Genomic DNA, 25898 nt, shown 5'->3' on the forward strand with positions numbered 1-25898 from the left:
CCTCTCAGAGTAGATATTGCTTCTTCCTTCCACGAAACATGCTGACACCTTCCTTCACATTGAGTCGGTCGTGATTAGCCTTCAAGAGACGCCATTGGCAAGAGGATTGTAGAATACTACATTATGCGATACATGATCATAGAGAGAGGGCATTAAGAATCATCTTCAAAACAAATCCCTGGAATGCGAAGAAATCAAGAACTCAAAATCGCTACCAAAAGTAGTAAGTGTCCGGGAGCTAGTTATCGTGTGAAACTGTCAAATCTGAACACATCTAAAACTGTCCATTTGTCGTGCTTGTCGTTAGAGTGGATTATGCTGCCAAGTGCCTGTCCAAAAAACCGCGCGTCACATAGATCAGCCTAGCAACTCAAAATCCACTTTTATCGCCTGTCCGAGCCTGCTCACATTAGGCGGAAGGGTGTACCTAATTGGTCGGCACTGCGTGACCAATTGGATAAGCTTCTTCGGTGCGTGCACACACACGTGCGCAGCAGGCAGAAGACACACACGCACGCTTACCGTCACGCTTGTGCACGCATCCGGGAGAGACGCATTACCACTCATACGAAGCCTTCGTCACTCGTACCTCGCACCGCGTGATGGCTGCCTTGCTTTCCAGGACGGTCAACTGTGACAACCTCTGGCGACCCTGGTACATCATTTGCGTGACCTGCCTGCAGGTTTTCATGCTCTACTCTGGCATAGCCCGCTACATCGCCTTCAAGGAGCACTTGTTCGACCCCAAGTACGGCGGCAATTGGAACCCCGCGGGGATGAATTTCTACCTGGCGATGCTCATCATCGCCACCTTTTTTGTCCTCCTTTTCCTCTACGCTAGTCTGGTTCGCGGATCGAATCTTGCTGGCGAAGGAGTCGCACTAGGACAAGAGTCGGTTCTTTACCACCCTGGTCCGTTTCATTGGCCCCAACAGTCCCAATCCCAACAAGAGGGAAGTAATGCAGGTCTCTATGCGACTGCGAATGGGGTTTTGGAGAGGGGTAATCTCAGCGCTGGGCTGGGAGCCGTGGGAGAGGAGGAGGGAGTGCCACCATTTGACACCTGGTCTGCCCGCAGTGCTGCTCATGTTCCACCCAGCGATTTTGCCACCTATCCAGGCCTACCTACCATGTTTCGATCGATGGTATCAACTGGAGGGACGAATGTGACGGGAGGGAAGGAACGTTGGTTTTCATTGTGTGGCCTCTGGAGGCGCTTCCAACGACGTTTTATTCCCACCTCGAGTCTCATGCACATCATCTCCGCCCATGCCTTCCTCCTTCCACTGCCGGTTCTCGAGGCCCAGCTTATTTTTCACCACGTCCTACCCTTCGGTGAGTTGGATTTGCGTTTTCGGCTCTATGGTTCCATTGGTAGCGGGGATGTAAATTACATCTTCGCTTCTATTATCCACATCTTTCCCAAAGGGCTGAATGTGGACTAGCCAGCGAACAATCGTTTTGTACATCATTATTGGTCGAATTGGGGGCCCACCTGTGCATCACGTGACATGAAATATAATTCCACTACTGTGGAGATAAAGGAGGGCATGTCCTTTTAACCCTTCTCGCCATTTTTAACCAGATAAAGTAATGCGTAAAGTAGTGGGGTTCGAGATCAAGACCGTCCCACGATGCGTACCTTGGAGGGAGGTTTATCGTTGTCTAATGCGACCAATGCAATTAATGTGAGCGTGCATGCTTGCATTGTTTGTCCACCAGGCCTACCTGATGGTCACGGCGCTGTAATCCACTCCCTGAGTGAGTAAACAGTAGCTTCCCCCTTGAGGGCGGGTGGATAGGCGAGTGTTGTTGGAGTATCTCCATTATTGGTGTCTACCGCACACTCAGTCTAGGGAGTGCGTATGAAGATATGGGACAGACGCTTAGAGCATGCTGCACTTATGAGACAGCGTAATAACCTCCGCATTAGCTTAAAAGGGCATTTCACTCCTGGCACAGTCATGGCTCTTTTCCACTAAATGTATACAATTCCCCCACGGTCCATGGAATCGTTTCATATGCGCCTCGTGGATGCATTGCATCGGTAGTTCACCTCCGAGAAACGGTCACCCATGCCTACCACTTTTTGCAGCTACTATGACCTTTGGTTCCTGTTCCGTCAACATGTTACATGTCCAGTTCGATATTTGTCACAAAACTCGTTGTCAACGCTTTATGTAGCTCCAGTCTTCGTTTTCCCCTTATGTTAAGTTTGATTTGACTTTAGTATTTTGATACTCATCTAAAAATCGACTCTAAAATTGGTTCCACATCCTCAACAGAAGCTTCTACTGAAGTGTACTTAAAGGTGGGCGAGGTAGGAAGAGGACTTTGCTGTTCGAGAACCAACTCCTGAGTTAACCTTTCCTTTTTGCAATGATTATTTTGCAGACCAGGAATGAGGAGAAACTACTTTAACGATATACTAGGGAGGATTTGCCCTACGGTACCAATTGTTTGCTCTTTCCAACCTGGATATCCATGGCTTAGTAATTGCATTTTTGGCCTACAATTAAAGCCTTGCCAAATAGCCCCGGTCGCCAATTCCATTCATCAGTACCGCTATTATCCGCCTCGCCATCATGGGGCTATTCTTGTGGAGGGCAAACTAACGCACCGTAACACGAATTCTGTGCTACTCACTCAGGTTAGGGGTAGTTGTTGGTGAGGATAAATGGGTAAATTGGACGTTAAAGGCACTTTCTGGTTTCTGTTCGCGACTTCTACCGCCAGCAGAGCCTGCTTGGTGTTTCTTTTGCACAGGCGGAAGTATATGCTCTGGTAATGTTGACGTTGCTTTCTACGCGAGAAATAAACAATGCAACAATCGCTGAAAATATAAAGTGCAAACGGGAACTTGCGTACATGCATACTTCGGCGTTTTCTTTAAGGTTACTTGAAATGCCCTTAAAGCCCATGCATAAACACCCAAGTTCAGCGCTATGCCTGCTATGTGGTCCCGTGACAGGCCGAAAGGCAAAGGCAGATCGGAACGGTTTTACCCATCCGTTTGTGCTCCTTACACGAGGATTTCGACTCAGATAATGAAGACCTTCACGGAAGAGTTTTGACGGTCCTATTTTAATGTCAGGTTTTGAGTCATGTTTTACCACAAAGTCAAAATCCTTCACCTTTGGGAAGCAAGGCGGTGATTGAGTACATCATCTCAGGTGTAACAGGAAAAAATGTATTAAAAACAATTGAGTGAATGCCTATCTCGCTAGTTTGAAGTGATTACATCGGCAGCAATCTCTCCACCTTCGCTACAGTCCATAGAATTCAGTGATTATGTAATGGCACTGATGGTTAAATGCAACAGACCCTTGTGAAGGACTGCTATTTAATCCGAATATGTTGTCAGTTGAAGGATGTAGCACGTGAATAGTTCAGGCATTTAACACAAATGGGTTTCTTGTGTTAATTTATCCAACATCTTACTAGCATTCCTCCATGGTCAATTTTAATTTCGTCCTAGTAAATGGGGATTTGATACGGGCGCTTCCTGTCCAATATCGCGTACGCCTGTGGCTCTGGCGTTGGTCCTGCCAGCATCTCCCAAGCTAGCATACTTCCTAAACATGTGTAACATTGATAATATTCACTGTAGGGCAGGGAAGACAAATTATCATCGGCTCCCGTACTACCACCCATCTTTGAGTCTCGTTCATTTCCTCACATTATTCGAGAAGGGAATTGTTTTCTCGCAAAAATCCCCTCCCGAACTGCTGTTTCAAAGGTCCAGAAAACAAAGCTCACTTAATTTTTACTGTTACAAACTTGTTACAGTTCTGACATAAGTGGGAGGTGGAATAGGTTTCATGGTGAAGGGTTTAAAAATATTTTCTCAATTTTTAAATTTCACTACCGATTATGTACGCTTGCTGTGAAAGGTTTGCGATAAGCTCGTCTATTCGCTGCAGAAAACGTGTGGAAAAGCAACTTGAATGCGATCCTGCGCTCATCGCCCTCCAATGCAATGTCAGTGGAATTCTTCAATCTCCTCCTCGCATTCGCAGTATTAGCCCTTCGTTATCCAGCCGTATTTTGGCGAACCAATCACGCCTTTGCCTTTACATTCTCCCTTCTACTCGTCATCCTCGGCGTACACGGCCTTCTAGAGATGAACTCCGTCGAGGTTATCGTTAAACTTTGCTGGAACGACAAAAATTTCGCTTCTTCCCAGGCAGGCTTGTGCCAAGCATCTGTCGTGGGAGCATCTAATGGTGGTGATAAAGTGGATTTTCTGGGACCAGCGGTCTTCGAGAAACCCAAAAAGGATCCAGAAGGCCTGCAAAATGCCACCGCACTCTTTCTTTCCACATTCGGGACCCTCACAATGCTACTTCTCACCGTCTGTGTGTTTGACTATGGCATTGATCAATTCGTAGACAGACTCATTGCTTTGAGAAGCGCTATTTTTGGACCCGCTTCACAGGATGTCGCTCCCTCCGACACGGCATCGATTCAGGGCGGAGGTGTTGGTGGTGTCTGTGGTCTGAAATCGGAAGGACAGCGTCGCAGACAACGAGGGACGGTCTGGCGACGTCTTGTGGCAGTGGTGGGAGCCCTCTGCGTTCTAGCCATTAAAATGCCCGTCCTCATAGCCTGCGGTCATGCCTTTGGGGCCAGTAGAAGCCCACTACTTTTAGCCAACATTGTCGCTACAGTCTTCTTCTTCTGTGTCTGGTTTATTATCTGGTTCGCCTTCTGTCTCAAATCCGAATGGAAATTCAAGGTATTTGGTACTATTTTGATAAATTATGCATTGTTCTGCATGATTCTAATCAAACATTCATCTGAAATTATTATGAATATGTCCCTAAGATTTCATTTAGTTTTTCTCCTATAAAATTTTTGAGTATCACCTTATCCCTTTTTCGTGATACGACCAAGGACCATAGCGGTTCTTTTTCAATGGCATTAATCGCGAAACGAAGGTTTTATTGGGAAGCCAGCATTTTCATTTAAACAATTTTTGATCAGCAAGTGAGGAAATTTGTTTACAAAACACAGAAACCTGTTGACGCATGAACGGGAACTATTAGGCGGCGATGAAAGTAGGGCACTACACACGCCCAACTCAAATAAACGCTCCCTGTGTCATTTTTGATCACTGTCATGCATTTTGATGCAGAGTTTCAAGAGCTAAAGTCGGACTCATTAAATGACAAAACCAGAAAGTCACCTATTGCCTTTTTATCGTCGTGTTTTGGGTGTTTCCTATGTTGTTTACACCGTTTCATGAATCAACATGCTGTTGGACGGTCAATGGTTGACCTCCGATGTCTATGGGCGCGTCCTGAAAGGGTGTTCCAAAAGCCAAGCTTCACTCTGGCCTGGTTTTCTTTATGAATCAACCCGCATCTCTATTTAGTCATTTAGACGATTGAGGGGTCTTATGTGTACACTTATGTGCAAACAGTAGGCACTGAAACTAGGGTTATGGGCGTGAAAATTCGACGAGTGGAGTCGTACATTATGGTAACGTAGACTTTCTAATGTTTTAATGTAGTTTCATGTTTGTCGGGTAACAGGAAATCCTTTTTCTGTCAATCTAACACATTGTCTGTATTGTTAGTACCATAGATGTTGTATGAAATGCCTAAATTTTGGAGTTTTGGAGTTTACTAATCCCTTGCAATGGGATTTTGTACAAAAGTCGTTCACAATCACACGTAAGGATACTGGAACAGAAGCCTGGCGTATCCAGTTGCGCTTGTACCGGGTTCAGCGAACTATTAGTGAGGAACCGTGACACTGTTACCTCTGTTTTCCTGACCCTGGAAGTTTGCCTTCGCCCTCGAGCATATCCGGTTTTGCTTTATCAGTGGACGGTTTTTTTCCTTTTTGTTTTAAAGGACTATTGTTCTTAGTCGGCCCTCTGTGGGTAGTTGACTGGGCAAGTTAAATATATAGTGGAGCTGTGCTTCTTTTGTGCGCGGTTAGAGTTTTGCAGCATGAGGTCTAGTTGGTAGAAGTGGAACCAGGTTCTCTGTTCCAGCATCCCCTAGCAGTAGTACTTCACTAAAGCTGACATTGATTGGCAAAACTCCGTCATCTTATCCTTTGGAAAGTTAATATTCAGGTCTAAGATTTCCGCTGTTTTACGTTTCAAGGGCGAAAGAGAAGGCAAATTGCCTAACTTGACTGAATGAAGAGCCTCTGTCCTACTGTAAAAAGTGATGAATCGCGGTGTCTGTATTCCGAGACTGACGATTTCGAATATGCAAAGGAGGGTCGCCCTCAAAATTCAATCTAAATTAGAAGTTGAGTGACATTACTGTACGCCACTGGGTGAATCAGAAGAGTACTAATGAAAATCGCTGTCAGCCACTCAAAGGATACCAATGATATCGATGGGTATTCGGGGAATGTGTAAAAGAATACTTTTTTGGAGTTCTTCTACGGGTTACATTTCAGTATAACGTGACATAGGGCGAAAATTGTACTTGACTTTCGGTTCCGTGATTGACTGGCTAATGCCATCTTCGCCATATCTACTGGTATTCTCGATCGTAACTCATCATTCCTTGCGATCCAACTCACACATTATCGCAGTCTACCTTTCTAGAGTCGACTTTTGTTTCAATCATAAATGGGTTCACAGTTCCCTAGTTTGTAAGCAACCAAATTGAGTTCCAGGGTATGAGGAGTTTTAGGGTACTTTTGAGACTGCTTGCCTGGGCAAATCTCTGAGCTTCCACGTTATGCAATTTATTTGGCGATAACCTTTCCTCATGGAGACTATTAGCATACCACCGAATTCAAACACTATAAACTACAGTGCCTTTCACTGGAAATGGGGTTTCCCTTTTCCCGCTGCCTATAGCGAGTTCACTCTTTTATCTCATCATTGTGACAATGAGCATTCAAGGTGAGCATAAGCCTTTTATCCTCAAAGCTACTGAGGTCACTCATCACTTCCTGGAGGGCCGTAACAGTATAAGCACGAACACTTGGGGGAGAGGTGGAGATCTATCATCTGATCGCCTGTCAGCTGGCCACGCCTTTGATGGCCGCGCCGACCCGTGCATTGCGACGGGTGTTCGTGTTTGCGTGCCATATCGCGTGAGCACACTTGCACCCACACCCACAAGGCACACCGGTCCGCGCAGGTGGGTGTGCGTGTGTTGGGACTGTATGGGGTGGGACGTTGGAACCTTGTTTGCATTATGGTCTTTACACGTCTCCCCTGACCACTTACCGTCCATGCGAAAATTTGCATAGCTCCTTAGTTCAATGAATAGTGGCTAACACAAGGTAATGAGCTTGTAGTTTTGCGGAAGGACTCATTTGCATTGATCCATGATGTCTATTTAGTATGTTTTTGTTATTGATGTTGCTTCGCTGCTGATCGGAGTGATGACATAGAAGCGTCTGCGGGTGAAGATAAATGGGTGCGAACCCCGAACGGTAAAGAATCTTTGAACAGCGATCCTCGGCTAATCTACTTTCGAACCACATCGGAGGGGAACGGCTTAAATTGGGCGTCAAAACCATCGCTCTCCGTTTTTGGGTGAAAAAGGAGTCATAGATGAGGTTGATCTTCGGTTGGTGGCGGGTTTGATAAGAATCTTTCAAATGTAGAATAAATTACTTGGCTATTTGAAATATGCCATCGAGGTCGTGATTGAATGTTTTGAAAACAGCTTCACATTTAAGAATCATTTTGCATTTGAAAGCAAGAAACATTGAGTACAATTGAAACTCGGGGTTAACCATTAATTCATTTCAAGCGTAATTTCTCTTTTCTGGAGACGTTCGTAACCTTAGCTGACATGCATGTTTTGATTCGGATCTGCGCTCTACTTCGATCCCCTTGATTAACCAACATTACATACAGATCAACTTTAGATAAGCTAGTCGTTATTACACGACCAAGGCCAATCAAGATACCGTAGATTTGCAACAATGGAACCGCCCTGTGTCTTCGGTAGTCAACCAACGGTCATGTACGCACGCGTCGTCTCCTCATCTTACTCATTAAGGGTCGCCGAATACAGCCATCCCTATTGAAGTCTTTGTCTCCTGTTTACCTTGGTCAGGAACACGGCAGGACCCAAGCTCTCATGCACATGAATACCAGTTTATGACAGCTAAGTGCCGTATTTACGCACTCATGAAATGCGTCTCAAACATCGTGTTAAGGAGCTCTTGACAAAAAAATTAAGCATCTAACCATGTACTTTTCAATTTGACGTTTTAATAATATTTAAAGTCTGATTGTTTGATTTTACACGTTCAGCCGAATATGGTTGTGTAGAGTCTGGTGTATTTAAAGCAAAGCATTGTTTTTATCGTTCCTCCTCTTTCTTTTGAGAATACTGACCACTTTACTTGGAGCACATCCTTTTACAAAGGAAATACACCGCTTCTATACAATACGGTAATCAAATACCGTCTTAAATCTGTCCCCAAAAATGGTTAATCTCCCCATTACTACCATCCTGCCTTCTATTCGTGTAGTGACTGCATTAAAAACCATCTGCTTGTTTGGGCTCATTCCATTGTCCACTTGATCTAGTTTGGCATTCATCAAAAAGCGAATCTCATTTATAAGATAACATCGCTACTGACCTTGCCACTTCTCAGACTCGCTTGTTTGTAGTAAACTCTCCTTGGCAAAATTAAAGGGAAGATGATGTTATTTTGCGCTCACTTCTCGACGATATCATCATTTTGGTCACGCAGCCGTGTTAACAGTCCAGCAATTCTACCAGTCCTTCAATGAATATTCTTCGGTTCAAGCACCTGTAAATTTGCCTGGCATGAGCAATTTGGTGGGATGGACATCCATTTTCATAGCAGACAACGCGGTCGTAGATCGGCCCCGCGTTACTGGGTGACTAAAGATCCATTTGTTGGGGTGGGTTTCCAGAGTATTTTCCAGTTCTCTCTATCACTTTAATTGGGAGAAAAGTGGATCTGATTTGAACTAATTTTTTGCATACATAAGTTAAATTTAAGGGAGGCTTTACTGCGGATTTAATAGACTTTTTTCCGTAAGTCCACTTTTTTGCTTGTTTCCATTTAGTTTTGTAGGAATTTGGTATTTTATTCGAAGCCATTTTTAGCCTCTATTCTAGATGGCGAGTTTATTTCGCGTACAGAATTTAATGACTGTCTTATTCGATTCTGATAAGTGGAGTTTAAGTTATTTAATTTCACTTATTATTGCACTCACTTCCCAGTTAATGGGTTAATAATTTGAATTATATTCATCGTTAGCGCTTCTGTTGGAGGGTAAAGCATCCTCTCTTATCGGCCAATTCAGGTGACCTATACATCCCCACTCCATCTTCCCATATCCCACCCTCTCACGGTGCAGTACCCCTCGCAGTCGGCTGCAGCCCTGACTCGTCTAGGAGGCAATGGTGGTGGTGTCCCAGGTGGTCTTCCTGGCACCCTTTTGGCCACTGTCACTGGTGTAGCTCCACAGCGCGTACAGCAGGACGGTATGAGGTGCGTCAGCGGTGCTGGCGGCGGTGGTGGTGCTGCTGGTGGCGGTGGTGGGGGCCCACGTCTGACCTCCGGCAGTCCCCCCCTTTATGCCTGTCTCCACGACGGCGGCCCTGCCGCGGGAATTTGTCGCCTTGCGGGGGTGGTATCGTCGCCTCCCCCTGGGGGTCAGGTGCCTATTGGCCAGTCCAACAGAGCAGCTGCGGGTGCTCAGCAGAACGTGGACTGTTATAGCGTGGATACCGAAGGCAGTAGTCGACAGAGTGGTGAGTGTCTTCAAATCATTTATCACACGAGCTAGACTCATATCCAAAGTTACTTTGTATGGTAATTAAAACTCGGTTTGCCTTAAAACAGCTATTATGCCTCAGTCAATACTAAATCCTCCTAGTTGGGAGATTAATCCATGAAAAATACATAAATGAGTTTTTAAGGATGCGGAAGCGCACCTTTCTTCCGCCACGTCGTCCTTATACTTATGAATAAACCAATCCTTCTTTTCAAATTAAGTGTATGCTCCTGATTTATTATGTCCCCCAAAAGTATAATGATTGCACTGGTTGCATAAAATTGATTTTCAAAATCATTCTACGTATCATCATAGGCACCAACAACTATGTGTGCCTTCAAAGCGCCTTGAATACTACTAATGCACTTGGAATGAATCCACTGCCTCAGTCACAGTCCTTTGGAAACGACGTGCCAGTGAACACATCATCGTTCGATCAGCAGGTCCCAAGGTCAACGCCTCAAGAAAATGGTGATCCTCTCAGTAAGTAGCCATTCCCATCACGTAGATGGTAATTCTCACTTCCAGCCATCAGGAAGTGTGAGGTGTGCCTAATTCACAAGTGGGCAAAGTTCAGCGCACACAGTGCTTTTTACCAGATGAAATAGCCATTGAAAGCTAGGTACAGGACAACAAACTGCGAGGGTTTTTGTAGGTCTCGAGAGTGCTCGAAGGCTATCGTTTGCATACTTTTCGTGTAAAAAACTATGCTTGATGGTATATCTATTCGGTAAATGGTAAACAAGATAATTCCATCATGTTAGTATGCTAATCATAGCGCAGAGTATTAGGTTTTTCAGTATCACTTATTAATTTATTGGGTTTTAATACATTTGTAGGTGCTCTGCGGTATGCCTTGCGTCCTAGTGAAATTTTGTCTCCAGGAAGCCTTCGTTTTATAAACAATACACCTTTCGCTGCACAAGGATCTGGTGAGGCCGATGCAGGCCAACTTCTAACGGATAGTGTCCAGGAAACGCATAACTTTCTCCCTCAGTCATCTGTTTCAACCACAGTCGCCACCACCACTACCACCTCCGCGGTCTCCGGCACAAAAATGGACGAGTCTAAACAGCCTCAGCCGCGCGTTACCTTCAAGGAGCTGACCAAAACTATGAAAAACTCCCCTAGCACCAGTGAGGCCAGTTCGTCCCCGAATCCTAACTCATCCAGTGACAGTGGGATCGACAATCATGGCTTTCCAGTGACCACCACAACAACCACAACGATTAGTGGCTCCCTGTTTGCTACTCTGCCTTGCGTATCTAGAACGAGTCTTAGCCTTTCCTTCAATGGGACTGTGAAGAACAGAACAGCTGAGCCAACTTATTACAATCAGGAGCAGATGTCTTCATCGTCAACATCCACCCCCGGAGTTTTTGAGTGTCCCAGCATGCCGCCGTTGAATCTGCCACAGAATGAAGCTGGAGAGGTTTCCTTCGCCAGCTTGTCACGCAGGTTTAATCTAAGGGCTACGTCTTTCGAGCTGCCCTCGCCATCGCCAGTCCCTGTTGATGCTCCAATGGTGGAAAACAAATCCCTAATGAGCCAATCAGTCATCATAAGACGGGGGGAGAGAACATCTACGGGGGAGCAATGCAGTCAAGTTTGAAAAGGACTGCCGATACTTTCGCCTTGTTTTGACTCCCAGTAACCCGTGCATTTTATACCCACATGTCTTGTACATTTTAAAGGGACGGACAAATTTCCCAAAAGTTGTTGTACACGCTGCAAATGTAATGCCTTTATTTTCATCCAAACACGAATTTTTACCACTGTAAAACAGACTTCTGTGCTCATTGTAGTCACCTCAAAACAGCGGTGTGGGTTACATATTTCGGTTGCCAGATTTGTGTCTGTTTCAGGTACGGGAGTGGGGTATGAGGGCATGCGTCTCAAAACACCGATTGTGAGGTATTTGAGCGTATTGGCTGGTGTAAAAGTCGATAATGGCCGTGGAAAAGATTTTGCGGGGAGAAAGCCAGGTTACCTTGTGAGTCCGTTAACACCAAGAGAAGCTGCCGAATAAGTTTTAGGCTAGAAAGGTATGTCAAATAGGAACGCAATGAGATGAGGACAGTTTGGTTGCTGATATTCCCCAAAGATTCCAGTGTTTTTAATTCCATGGAACACACAATCCTAACCGCGGAATGATATGCTTATTGGATTTTCGAAATTCAAGACGTTTAAATCTGTACAATATAACTATAATACTCATGTTATTTAAAGTGCGCCGTTGGGTGAGAAGCGGGCATGCAACAGGAAACCTGTGGTAAAGGAATGGTCAGAATCCCTCGAAGCCGAAGAGACCTCAGCATCCCGGTCCCCTTAAACCTGTACTGATTCTCACTGACTAACTAGTAAACATGTCCCAATTAAATTGGTCCATTCATTCAAAGGGTATGAAGACCAAAGACTAAAGGACAAACATGATTTTATGCCAAATGTGGGCAAAGAAACTCAAAAGCTTTGTGTATGAGAAGTTTGGTTGGTATTTTTGCTTCTTACTTTTTGGTTGTTTGTTTTAGCAGTCGGGAATACGCGCTCACGTTGACCGTGTCGGCGGATGGAATTGCTTTTGGGTTTTTCCGAGTAATATGGCTTCGCCGCCTTATTTGTCATTATCATTTACAGAAGAGGAGGCTACCAAACTAGCTGAACTCGACAGGTAGGTTCAAACTAGCTGTATGTGTTTTGACCGAGTCGTATACAACTGACCTTATGTGCTTAATGACAATATGGAATGAACAGCGCCAAAATTTTTTATTAAACAGAAAATTTATGTATGCATCGAAGGGCACTTTTTTCGTTCTAATGCGGAGGTTGGTGGCTGTGTCGTCCCTTGTTAAAATGCAGTCACCTTTGATTTCCATGTTATGGTTCTATGATAAAATATGCGAATTTGCTTTATAATTGTCACTTCTTTTGCTTTGGGAAATGTTATGTTGCTGAGCCTGAACTTCCACGACTGAGTACCGTTAATTGTATGCTAGTGGTATCAATTGTTAAGCGTGACAGTTAAATTTATACAGATGCCTTAATTTTCATGTCGTGGATTCGTTGGTGCCATTTTATCAGGTTTTATTCTATTCACATTGCAGCTTGGAATTCGGCTTTTTCCGGATCGATGCTAACGACAATCGCAAGCTATTAGAGAGGGTCGTTTTCTATTTGGATGGGATTATTGCAAGGAAAGTATACGAGCTAGAAGAGGCCAGAGCAAAAGAAGAACAAGAAGAGCTTCGAATCCTTGATGAAATGCAGAATTCCGTGCAATCTCCTACAAAAATTCGGGTCAATGTGTATTTAAAATATTCTAAAATGCAAGATGAAAGTATTCCACCCATTATCTATCTCCTACTTGGCCATTATCAGCTCCTACTAAATCTCTATGATGACGCTTTCTCGGCTTACTCGAAGTATGAATCACTAGTGGATGAAAAGGGTCGTCGAAATTTGTCTTTCCTCTATGGCCTTGCATTATGTTGTTTCCATTTTGGTGCTTTCAATCGGTAGGTTTCTTATTTCTCCTGAAACTATGACTTGATTATGAAGCGCGCTCCTTTTATTCCAACAAATTCTTTATCTGCAACCATCTTTTCCACGACGCAAAGAAATTCATATTCGTCTTGGTTATATTTATAAGCTAAGGAAGGACTTGGACAAGAGCCACAGACACTTTCGTCAAGCTCTTCGCGACGAAAGTCCCAGTACATGGGGGCCCATCGAGAGTATGTCATTGATTTTCCTGCTACGCTTGACCTTAGTTCAATTCCAGATAGGCCATTTATTAGAAGTCTGTGGTCGTATCAAGCAAGCGAAGGCGACTTACGAACAGATACTTGAGAGTGTTCAACCGGACACGGCCACTCATGTCCAACATCTCTGTCTGCGCCAGCTTGGTAAGTTGTCCAATATTCCTCATGAATTACCTCGCGTTAGCCTGGCTTTACCAGACGGGTGGAGGTGGTCAGATTGGTGGAAAAGGTGAACCTGGTGTGGCCTCCCCAGCACATAAAGAGTTGGCCATTCAACTTCTGCAAAAAGCTGTTGATTTGGACAGTTCAAATGGAAAGACCTGGTATCTACTGGGTCGCTGTCAAGCCGCTGTTAATCGAGTACAGGACGCCTTTCGGGCCTATCGTAGTTCCATTGACAAGACAGAAGCGAGTGCAGATACGTGGTGCGTTGTTTACACCATGATATTGAATGTGTCACATTGACTTTAGGATTTTCTTTAATGCATTGACGCTTTTTACAGGTGCTCGATTGGCGTGTTGTATCAGGAACAAAATCAGCCTATGGATGCTCTACAGGCATACTTTTGTGCGGTGCAGCTGGACAAGTGTCATGTCACCGCGTGGGTCAACTTAGGCACCCTGTACGAGAGCATGCATCAGTTCAAGGAGGCGCTAAAGTGCTATACCAACGCAGTGAATGCGGACAAGCGCGATGTGGTATGTGTGTGTATGCGAGGAGAGGATGTGATCTTGGATCGACTCAAAATCGGGGAAAAATAACCTGGACTTTTTCTCGGTTCAGATCAAACCACCAGTGAAGGCTCGCATTGCAACACTACAGCAACTGCTACCCCGCCTTGCTGATAAGGTGATGGTGGGCTGTGGCGGCGTCGGTGTGGATGTAAGTCTGGTGAACGCGGCCGGAGGTGCCATTTCTTCCTCTGCACTTTCGACCACCCCTCTGACCAAATTACCTACTGTCGACGCTGCCTGGGATCTGCCCATCCCCGCCGAACTCACCCAGCGACAGGTGCAGCTTATGCTTCAGGAAGCAAATCGGTCACAGTGCTCAGCCTTCTCCAACAGCGGCTCCCACTGGGCTGCTCTCCTCAGCAGTAACGCTGTCAAATTGGAAGAAGAGGAGGAAGAGGGTGGAAAGGCAATGAAGGTTGGCAAGGGTAGTTCTAGAGATGGTGTGTGCTTCTTCTCAATTATTTTGGCTGTTGTATGCCTCGTATTTTTTCCGCCTTTGTCCTTATATATCTTTCCATACGTTAAGAAGGTCAAAAATCGATTTTGTTATTCGGTTTCCATCATTATTAACAGAGGCAAAAGAGATATTAGTAAGGTACCCTAATCAATTCTCGTTCCGCACCATAGTAAATATTTAGTCTTACTGATTGTTAGCTTTAATATATTGCTCATATATTGCACTTAGGATACATAACGAAACTCGCATTTACGTGTTCCGCTATATAGGTATCCAAAAGCACGGTGATGAGCCTCCAAGACCGTTTAAAAGGCTCAAGGTGGAAGAGGAAGAGGAAGAAGGAGAGGAGGGTAGAAAAAGAAATTTCAGTGAGCTTTCATTGCTTCCGGATCCACCTCCCTCTGCGGACGAAATTAGCACGCTGTACAACCTGCTCGTAAATCAAGTCTATTTTTATAAGAATGCGTATTATTCGTTTCATTTAATGATGTTATTGGTATTTTACAAATTACATTCGTCTCAGATCAGTTCCATAAATTAATTTTTTTTGTAAAGCTGTATAGTTTATTTGTTATGGAGAGGTCATTGGACAAATGCCTTTTGGCTCCATCTTAATGTTGCTTGTTCTGTCGTGAATGGGTTTGTTTTTCAACCGGCATATCTGCTAATGACCCACCCACTTGACGGCTGCACTCATTTTGGGGTGCAACTGTTAACACTACTGTTCACTTAGAATAAATTTGAAGTCAACCCATGGGTTCCTTCGTCGTAAAAGCTGTAATTTTTTCCTGACATTTACAGTAAGTGAATGCTATGTATAACTAGGGGTTGCCCTTTGCTCTGTCTCAATACCATTTTGCACTGGTAACTTGCTAGTGTCAAGGGAACGGACAGTCAGCCAGGCAACGCCACCAATTTCAGCGCATTTACACAAAGGCCTTCAATTACTTGCTCTATAAGAAGCGCCACCCAGAGGCAACTGCAGCTCTGACTGACGATCCATTCGCTTGTGCAAGTCGACACATTTTCAAGCGTCAAATAACCCCTGCTTCCGCCTCAGAGGGGTCCGAAGGAACTGGGGTTATGGTGAGTGCCTCTAGCACCAAGGTTAGCATCTCCACACCGCCCGCCTGTGTAACCTCGTCGGCCGATGATGTCGAAAAGGTGGGCCAGCGTCAACAGCAACAGGTGGACGCCACAGTGGCTGACCTACTCTCAGCTGCTGCCAATGATGACACTCTGAGCGCCGATCAACTGCCTGATGACTTTGCTCTTCTTACTGATGACCTCTTTGCTCAGGTTAGTCACCGTTGTCTGATTATTTCGACGAGAGCCTCATAAGCACTCTCATTAGAAACGTCTACGGTTTTGTGTGCTAAAGTCAGTTCCTTTTTCAGTACGCGTTGGGGTGCCAATTTCGGATAACTCCACAGTGTTTTTTATCGAAAATCGCGTTCTGGAACCACTCTTTATCTTGGCACATGTCCTGCATCTAATTATTGTTTCAACAAAGTAGTGGGAAGTACATATACTTTGCAAATTGTTACTATATTTAATAACATTTTTAACAACATATTATACTTCTTTTCAAGACGCAAGGATGATGCTATTGTACCAGGAATGCGAAAGAAAACGATAAAACCGTTAGTGTGAATTGAAGATGGGAACCAGGAGTTTCGAATGATACTTAGATTTATTAGCTTCTGGTGTTTGAAGAGATATTATGTCCTTTGCTCAAATGAACCATCCGGATATTGCTATCTAGCTAACATGCGTTTATGGACACTATATTAATTTGTACCTACGATGTATATACTGGAAGTTCTATACGGCATGGATTTGTTTTAAAACAACAGTATAATTTTGTATGGGGTCTGAGCTGGATAAGTGAAGCCTTTTTTATCAGTGTCTTCTTATGGATAGTTTATGCTCCAACGCCCGAGTTGCACTTCAAGATTAGTGCAATGTATAACAGATGAAGAACCATACAAACCCTACACAAAGGTTGTGACGCAGCAGGATGGATTTATTGCCTAGCAATCTGTATAGTGAAACAGACACTCAGGAGGTAAAGTAATGCTTTGTAGCTCAATACCACAGCTGATGAATTGGTGGATATCACTCTCTTTCAAAACCCCCCGAGTTCGACCAATGGTGGGGGTGATGGGGAGTACGTCGGAAGCGCCGCCGGTACTTCCACTACTGCCGGTGCCACCGACCAAGGTGCATCCTCCACCACGGCAGATATGAAGTCCACAGAGGGCGAAGCACAACAATGTCCATCTGCACAACCGAAACGCGAGAACATCACCTCATCGTCACAGAAGGACAACTGCGCTACCGCTCCATCCAACGTGTCCGAGGTGCCACCGAAATATTCCACTCCACCAAAACTCGTGCGCAACTTGGGCGCTTTTTTAACCAGACCGATGGTGCAGCTTAAGAGCCCCACCACCGATTTAAGTACCTCCATGACCGCTAAACAGGTGTGTTTGCATGTGAATTTGGCACCAATTACCGTTCTGGTAAATTGTAAAACTAACTGCTTTTTTCTCAACTCCAGATTATCGACGCTGTTTCCGGACTCGGTCGGCTAGGTGGACCGTGGTGGAACAGCCTGCTTCCCGAAGGCAGTTCTCTACCCTCTCCTCCCGAGAAGCCTCTTCCTGCCTGTCCGGCAGACAGACTGTTACCCCCGACGCCCTGCGTTTATCTAGACAAACGGAAAGACGCCGTTTCTCCCGAATTGGCTCGCTTTTGCCTCTCCCAACCCGTTGTGGTTGTGCGGGGTCTGGCCGCTGCTCTACGAATGGATTTGGGACTCTTCTCCACCAAGTCTCTTGTTGAAGCTAATCCCAATCAGCGGATTGAGGTACCAGAGATTTACATTCTCAAGTACTGCATCGTAGAAATACATCTCTTTTTCGTTACTGTAATCCTCATCTTGTGAACTTTTTCTGGTCTTTTTCTTGTAGGACGCCAACCGGCCAAAAGTATCGACACTAAGGTTCAATGTTTAATTTATTCCGGAACAGTTAGCAGTAAATACAGACGCTAATCATACTCAACTTGGCAAAATTAGTTGCAATTTACTGAGAATACATAACTTAGGTTTTTTGGTCACGGTTATCGAAAGACTGTTCATTCACTGTTTGACCAGGTGGAATAATTTCAGCGCGTACCACACTATGACATACAAACGCTAGCGTGGGGTCTGTTGATAAAAGTAGAAACTGAGGTACACTTTATGTACAGAAGCTACGTGAACCGTTTTAGGGTTTTTTGATTAACTCAATGAAAAAAAATATTGAAATAAGTTTTGTAGTTCTTGGTAAAGCACTATTAAACGATTGTTTAATATTTGGTGGAAATTACTATAAGCTAGGAGCAATTTTGGATGCTCGGTTTAATTAAACACTTCTCTGTATTTTTTGTCACGGTCTTACCACAAACAGCGGACATCAATCAGTACTGTTTGATGAGGGCGACAAAGTAGAAAGCTCATTCATGTAAATAACCAATTAAACTTGCCCACTTCAGATTCGTACGCAATTAGCAAGTGGTGTGGATAAGACTCAAGCAGCACCTTTGTCCTCGACACCCCTGGGTGAGCAGAGCCCTTGGTACTTGGAGTCACCGCGTTCCCAAACAACCATCACCCGGTACGCCAACTACCAAGCTGCTTCTTTCAAGGAGGCCCTGAGGGAGGAGAAACAGGGTCCTGGGCATCAAACCTCCTCCGATTCCACCTCAGCAGGTTTGGCCTCATCGACCCTTGAACTCGATTACTTTAGCGTCAATCTTATGATTTGTGTTTCTTTTCTTTCACCAGTGGAAAGAGACTCTGGCGCGTTCGCTAAAGGGTGAGTCTCAGATTTTTCCGCAGGTGTGATCGGGATTCTAGTTGGGGCTTAGTAGGGCCTTTGTTCGTGATTTAGGAAGAGTGAAGGTAAACCCATTCTTTCTACTCCGAACAAGTACAAGCAAGTACGGAGTTTAAGAAATGGCTTCTATTTCAACGTATTTACTTCGGGCCAATAGATTAGGTTAGACAAGAGTTGTGCAACTACAAAGCTTATATTTTCATCCACTTTCTCAATAGCTTATATTTTGTCCTACTGTAGATGGGTCAGGTTGGGTTTACACAGCACCGCGTAATTTGTTTGTACTTATAAATTTTATCGGTTCTTCAGAACAACATTAACAAAGTTTTGTACAAATGCAAGTATTTGATGAAATTGTTGGTGAGAATTGTCTGAATAGCCCTTAATCCTTCAGCTTATATGTGCAATAGAGGCTAGTCTACTGTCAAAATGGTATTTTAATTTTTTTTATAGAACGTCATATTGCAACGACCCAATGCAAAGGGCACCGAAGGTGTCACCGGGAGGGAAGTCCGCTGGTGGTTCTGTCACCCCGATATCACCGCGGAACAAGTTGATCCGGTTTGGAATTATCTGCGATCTTTCCGATGAGGAGAAGTGGCTGCCACAACTCCATGAATTAAACAAACTCCCCACCATCTTCAGGGTCACCTCTGCTGTCAACATGCTCTCTCACGTTGGTTATCCCCTCATTGGAGTTAACACTGTACAGCTTTACATGAAGGTGAGTGATTGGTTACTTTCTGTGGATACGAAAACAAATTGGTTGCCTCTCAGGAAATAGTCTTTGCCTTTCCAACAGCCGTTTAAGAATAGTGGCTTTGGCTCGGTCACATCTTGCTTCAACAAACTTATGGTGTGTTAACGCGAATTCCACAACCAATACATTGTCTCTGAATGTACTGCGCAAATTCACTTATTGGCTTGATGAACCTTAGCCTCCAGTTGAGGGATTTTAGAAGTTGGTGGTGAGCAGGATCAGATGTAGGTGACAAATTCGTTGTTTGATCAGTGCTGCATTGCATGTTGTCGTCATTCATCAATGCTATGTGAATTACGTGAGTTTGGCTATCTTTAGTACAGTACAAAGTGAAATAATAACTAGTAGGATTTTGCCTACGAAACTTTTATTTAATCAAGTAGTTTCTATGCTACGCCGTGATCGTCCAGATATCATCGTCAGATTGAAAATGAGTCCGAAATAATTAGTTTATCGTAAAATGTTCATTTAATCAACAATGTAAACACTTACGATTCTTAAATGAGCATACGGCTTGCTATCGTAAATGCATTATTCTCGCAGCTGTTTGCCGGATTGTAATAACTCGAAAAACTCACCTTCCAGCTGATAGCTTTCTTATGCGAAAATGGTTCCGAAACGTACCACTAGAATGGTGTCCCTTGCTGTGCCGCAGATCCCTGGCTCGAGGACGCCAGGTCACCAGGAGAGCAACAACACTTGCGCCGTGAACATCAACGTGGGTCCGGGCGACTGCGAGTGGTTCGCAGTTCCCGAGCAGTACTGGGGTGTGCTGCACCGACTAACCGAGCGTCAGGGTCTAGACTTCCTCACGGGGACCTGGTGGCCAGATGTAGAGGAGTTACGACAGGAGGGTGTTCCACTCTACCGATTCCTACAGAAGCCCGGCGATCTCGTCTGGCTGAATGCCGGCGCGGTCTACTGGGTGCAGGCCCTGGGCTGGTGCAATAACATTACCTGGAACATCGCCCCTTTGATAGCCAGGCAGTATCAACTGGCCGTCGAGAGGTTCGAATATAACCGTCTGAGGAATGTCAAGTCTCCCGTTCCCGTGATTCATCTCTCATGGCAGCTAGCCAGAAATACTCGTGTGGGGGAAATACAGCTCTACGAGCTCATAAAGTGAATCTCAACGCAATTTGTCTTCTTTACGTTCTTTAAAACTACCTTTACGCTGTACACTGTCGTGAGATTATTTTGCGGTTTTCATTAACTCGATTGCAGTCATCTCTAGTGATGCTCGGTATAGCTTTTCTAATGGCTTTCCATTTTGACCAGTTTGTTTGCCAACTGGCAAGTGACCATTGTTGCTAGAGAATGGAGATCTTACTACCTTGCAGACACACCCTTCTTCGCACTATGGTGGATTCACAACTGATGTTGGACTTCTTGGACCAGCTTGAAATTCCGGTTAAACGGCATGGCAAGAAACCGGACGACATTGCACATTCCTGTCAAGACTGTGAGGCGAGTGGGACATTCATGCATTGCATGACTCGATCCTCTAGGCCTTAAATGTTCCCTACTCCAGTGTTGAAAGTGACAACATAAAAAAAGAGCTAAAAATCCTAACTTCCCTTTCAAAATAATCCTACCTAGAGATTTATATTAGCCCAAAAACTCATTCAAAATGGGCTCCATTCAATCCAAAATAGGGATGGAATTCGTAGCACAAATATGATCATTAGACCCTAGTTTGAAGTGGCCTTAAAATGCAAATTCACATGATAGAGATGTCCGAGTTCATTCAACTGGACCATCCAACAGCTATAACATTGAGCTCGCATTGTGATTTTAACAGAAAACTTCGGTTATGCGCCACTTTTGTTTTTTTGGTAGACACTATAAAGAAGTGAGTTTCGAATGCACTAAGAGTGAATTTGCCAACTTTCTGGCCTTACTTGTCGAATCATGTCGAGAACGCGAAATGGAAAGTGCCAGTTTCAATAGATTGGATTTTTTGGTGTCCTTTTAAATATCTTTCACCTTGTTCATTAATATAATTTTGCAGTCCGCACATGCGAGGTGTGGAAGTAGTCACGTGAGCTTTGATTTGCAGATTGAGGTGTTTAATCTGCTCTTCGTGACGACACAAGAGAAGAAAACGGAGGTACGGTGTTTCGCGTGCGCACGCCGAAGTGACCCCGGTCTGCGCTCATTTAGCGTCCTGTCCGAGTACTATATGCAGGAGTTAGCCACCATCTACGACAACTTCCAGTTTCAGGTGGTAAGCTCATTTCGCTTTGCCGTTTCCAAAGCGAAATGCTGCCATTCAACATCTGTACTCCATATATATATATATATGTGTGATTATTCACTTAGAGGCCAGTTCTGGTTTGATGTTTACGAACCTCTTATCCAATTCACATCAACAACGCAACAAATGTCCAGCATTGACGATAAGCATTTTTGCCTTTTTTTCGATTTGAGGAAGTCAATTGCTAGGCCTTTAAAAGCTTGGCTTGGGGTGGCCTGTCAAGTGAAAGGCGCGAAATGGAAGCTCAACTCCGAAGTCTTCTGAGCCTGTGAAATTTATTGCATGATATCCTCGGGATGAAACATGTTTCAGTTTTTTGAATTAGAGAAACACAGGGGTTTAAATTTTGCTCTTATTACCAAAGTTGGCACATCATCCCTCGTGATTTCAGAGTTGGCCTAAGGTGCTATACTCGATACTCTACCCCTCCTTTTAATGCATGCTAATAGGTCTTAGCTGCAGTGATTTCGTAGTAGTAAACAGATTTGGATTTGGCCGAATAATACCCTTTCCAGTTTACGATTTCAGCTACACCAGTAGAATGGTAAGTCACTTAACTTCTACTTACGATCTTTTCAGCAACCAGTGGCAGCTTATTCGGTGGTCAAGTAACCACCCTGCGTACCATCCCCTCGTTTTTTTATAATTTGCACGCCTCGTAAATAAAAATACCACTGTAATGATATCTCCCTCTGTATCCTGTCCAAACATTCACCATTCTTGAATTTGTATTGTCTTTAAATGTATACTTTGTTCGTGCCCTCACGAGTCTTTACTTCATGGCACGAAGGAATCAGTGGTTTTGAAAATGAGGGAAATGATAGATCTAGCCTGTGTTTTTAATCAAAAGGAATGCAAATAATTCCTATGAGAGTCTTTAGTCTTGACTTTCCGCCAGTAGTTTCTCACAGGTTGGCAAGACGGTGTTGAGCCAGTGGGTGTGCCAGTCCATGTCTGGGAATTGTTTGAGCTCATGTAGGTTACGTCGGCAGCGGACGAGGTCAGGAGCATCGCCAACACCCTCAAAGTCCTCCTTCGGCATCAGGAGGCGCGTCAGGTGGTCGGTCAGAGCCTCTGCCGTTGAGAAGTGATACCCCAACTGACCATTTGGAAGTAATTCCGAGAGGGCTGGGTAGGCCAGTGCAAGGACCGGTACTTCGGCGCCTATTAAGTCCACGATCTGGTTTGTGAAAAACCGGCGCTCAGCGTTAAAAGACAAGCTCCAACTAGTGACGTTATACAAATCTGTAATCCGCTGGTTATGATTATATGGTATCCCACATGCGCGTATGCATATTTCACTATTGATGCGCGCAAATGTATTAATTTTAAGTACAGAGCCAATTATTTTGGGGAGTACACTTGCCTTCATGGGAAGGTCGAGATTCGAGGTACTGCGATGTAGACTGACACCCAAGTCGGCAGCTCCCAGAAGTAGTGGATAGTCAGCCCATTTGAGCCAAGGGGTCAGAACATCTACGTGCTTCCAGTTACGTTTCTCTATTGTTGCCTGAAAATGCGACTTCAGTGGTCCACGGCCTAGGAGAGCACGATGTTTGCCAATGATCATAATATGGTGTGATGACGACAAAGGAGACCCAATCATACAACAATAGGGCTAGGGAAATTACCGCCCGGCGCAATAAATAATGAAAACCAAATTGGGGATGTGGAATCATAAGAAAGGATTTATCCTTATTCAATAGGAGCTTCCAGAAATTGTAAGGATGGTTCATTAGGAGTGGCGATTTAGTTTAGCAACATTTTGGATGGATTTTGAGTCTAATCTACCACTCTCACATTCAATCGAGACACAACAACTAAATTTCGTGTAGAGAACGACTGTTGGAGAAGTACAAGGGAACAACATTTAGCATTTGTCACATTGACTCATAGCTAAAAGCATTCAATGAGCTAGCTCATGTAACTTACCCAGACTTCACTCACCAGTAACAATACAAATGAGCTTATGAAAGTAAATATTAGGTGAAGAGGTGACAGTGGCATTATAGCTGTCCAAGGCCTCCAACATGATGGCAAAGTCGTCATCGGGGGTCCAGGAACAGCTGCTGACGAGGAGGGCCGGTCGATCAACACGCCATCTACAGGTACCGGACGACGAATCGACGATCTCAGTAAATGCAGTGCTTCCAGTAGATCCCTCTGGGCCCCTCAGTTGCGGATAATCGTGGGAGAGACTAAAACAAACCAATCAGTATCTGGAGAATGAGGTAGTATATGTCGCTGGACTTGTTATCAATAGTGCACAAGAGAGTAAGTGAGCCCAATTTCATCTAAAGACTTTTGAACTGCAAATGAGATTAAAATAGGTCATTCAAAAAGTGCTCTTAAGCAAACAATGGAACTTGTATCAAATTGGTTAAAATAGGGTCAAATTCGTTAAATATAGACCCTTTTAAAAACATACTACTACCATTTTGAGGACACCGATAAATCCTTGATAAAACCTTTATAAGCGTTTTAAAAAAAGGAAACTAACCGGCAAAAGAGTTTGTGTGCATCCTCAATCGTAGTAGGTTTAAAGTCCTTGGTTGGTTTGTCGTAAACAACTACCGCATCAATGCCTGTTTGTTCACGTAAATCAGCTCGAAGAGCTTTGGCAACTGTAAAATGACGAGTCTTCACAAACGCATTTGAGTTAAGAAACCAGGACGCAAATGTCAATTCCATGAGCTTATACATTCTAAGGCAAACAGAAGTTACAATAGGGTAATGAGTAGTACCTTGAGGCAATACTTCTCCGGCCAGAGGGGGTTTCCAATATCGTATAACCATAATTGTGCCAATCGATGCAAGTTGGACACTGCTTCAGCAGCGCAAAAAAGTACACAACTGAAAGAGTGGGTGCCGCAGGAGGAGACTGAACAAATAGCAGATCTTCTTGCATGTGTATAGCCAAGTGGACAAAGAGACAGATAGCTAAGAAAATGCTCTAAACCTGTTTTAGATTTGGTAAAAGAAAGGGACTACATACCTTGAAGATAAGCGCGATAAATCGTGGAAGGTAGACATCCAGGAATGCGGGTGGTTGGGAGAGGTAGCAGTAGGTAATGCCATCATCGGAAATCGACTCTACGCCCCGATAACCAGAGAATTTAACTCGCCAGCCCTCCCTGGCAAAAGACCTAGCGTGATTTTTTATGCGAGGGGATCTTGTGACATCACCCAATACCAAAATACGGACTGAAGGCTTGTCGTTCATATCAGCATTCTAAAACGAACATATGCTTTGGAAAAGTACTATTAAAGTGCAGAGTTAAATAAATCATATCAGCAATAGAAAAATACAAAATCATGGTTAAGAGACATTCCATAAATCCAAGGAAAAGTGGAAAATCCAAAAACCCAGCGAACAAAATGACATCTCTCTAACAGCGATGAAAACGTGCCAAATAAGGCTTGGTAAAGGAATAAATACACAAGTCAATGCTAAAATACATGCTTAATCTAAGAGGGCCCGCAAATCAAAAGAAAAACAACCAACATAGCATATCCATAGGTTAATTTTTTTACAGTCCCGTTAAAATAGGTTCGACATAAATATGAATACCCTTTAGGTAATAATAAAACTGCGATTGCTGGTAAAATAGGTCAAAAGAAAATACGAAAAGACTACACCAGAAAAGATTCACGAGTAACAGCAGAATCCAAACACCAACTTGCTCTGACCATGTCCGGAAGTAAACCCTAGGCCCGGTTCCATAAAAGCCTGCTTCGAATCTCGGTGGGTAAGAAAAACAAGCGCTCAATTAAAGGGTGCACTGTAACAATAAAAGGCACAAAAGATATATTTAGGGGAAAAGTCCTCGTCAGAATAGTGATGCATTTGTTCATAACAGTAAAAAAGTATTAAAAATCACCTTAATTAGCCAAAAAGAGGTCATATTAAACCTGCTTATTTAAGGAGTATTAGCTAAAGTCCCTCCAACAATAACCTGATCAAGCAAGCATTAGCACCATTTACTACTGCAAAGTTATCATAGAGGCCTTAACTCTAAAGAGATATTTTGTAAAATGGGAATTAACAGCCGAACTTCATGACTAGGCACGGGGACTGTGATGTGTTAGTGTAGCTTCCCGAGACTCCCTGAAGACGAAAGAAGACAAAATACTCGGGCAGAATATATATTCAGCGCAGAGAAGGTCTCTAGGGTATTGGCACTGTTCAAAGGCCAGCTCACTCAGCGAAGTACAAGAGGGCTAATCCAAAGTACAAAAGTGGTGCATCACCAATAACGAGGGATAAACCACTATCGTATCACAGTAATGCAGCGC

At 44.1% G+C, this 25898-nt stretch overlaps 2 protein-coding genes across 2 annotated transcripts; one reads left to right on the forward strand and one right to left on the reverse strand. All coding sequences in view use genetic code 11, as the record gives it.

Moving 5' to 3' along the window:
- Nucleotides 1–602: 602 nt before the first annotated feature.
- On the forward strand, nucleotides 603–22214 carry EGR_04225 (Lysine-specific demethylase 6A; the record flags this gene model as incomplete). Its single annotated transcript, XM_024493474.1, has 25 exons — nucleotides 603–1335; nucleotides 3924–4738; nucleotides 9278–9728; nucleotides 10067–10234; nucleotides 10591–11209; nucleotides 11600–11744; nucleotides 12283–12419; nucleotides 12853–13263; nucleotides 13307–13482; nucleotides 13519–13653; nucleotides 13694–13934; nucleotides 14013–14208; nucleotides 14294–14684; nucleotides 14971–15137; nucleotides 15578–16000; nucleotides 16789–17187; nucleotides 17265–17573; nucleotides 18242–18458; nucleotides 18534–18564; nucleotides 19039–19309; nucleotides 20001–20467; nucleotides 20686–20816; nucleotides 21357–21370; nucleotides 21405–21572; nucleotides 22182–22214. The coding sequence occupies 25 exons, from the start codon at nucleotides 603–605 to the stop codon at nucleotides 22212–22214; spliced, it is 7248 nt and encodes a 2415-aa protein (XP_024352175.1).
- Nucleotides 22215–22479: 265 nt separating this feature from the next.
- EGR_04226 (Chitobiosyldiphosphodolichol beta-mannosyltransferase) lies at nucleotides 22480–25326 on the reverse strand (the record flags this gene model as incomplete). The annotated part of the gene is made up of 7 exons (XM_024493475.1): nucleotides 22480–22782; nucleotides 22963–23141; nucleotides 23550–23800; nucleotides 24103–24306; nucleotides 24347–24555; nucleotides 24598–24834; nucleotides 25279–25326. The coding sequence occupies 7 exons, from the start codon at nucleotides 25324–25326 to the stop codon at nucleotides 22480–22482; spliced, it is 1431 nt and encodes a 476-aa protein (XP_024352176.1).
- Nucleotides 25327–25898: the final 572 nt, after the last annotated feature.

This window comes from Echinococcus granulosus, assembly GCF_000524195.1.
Source record: "Echinococcus granulosus chromosome Unknown EG_S00025, whole genome shotgun sequence".
In the NCBI taxonomy this organism is placed as follows: Eukaryota; Metazoa; Platyhelminthes; class Cestoda; order Cyclophyllidea; family Taeniidae; genus Echinococcus; species Echinococcus granulosus.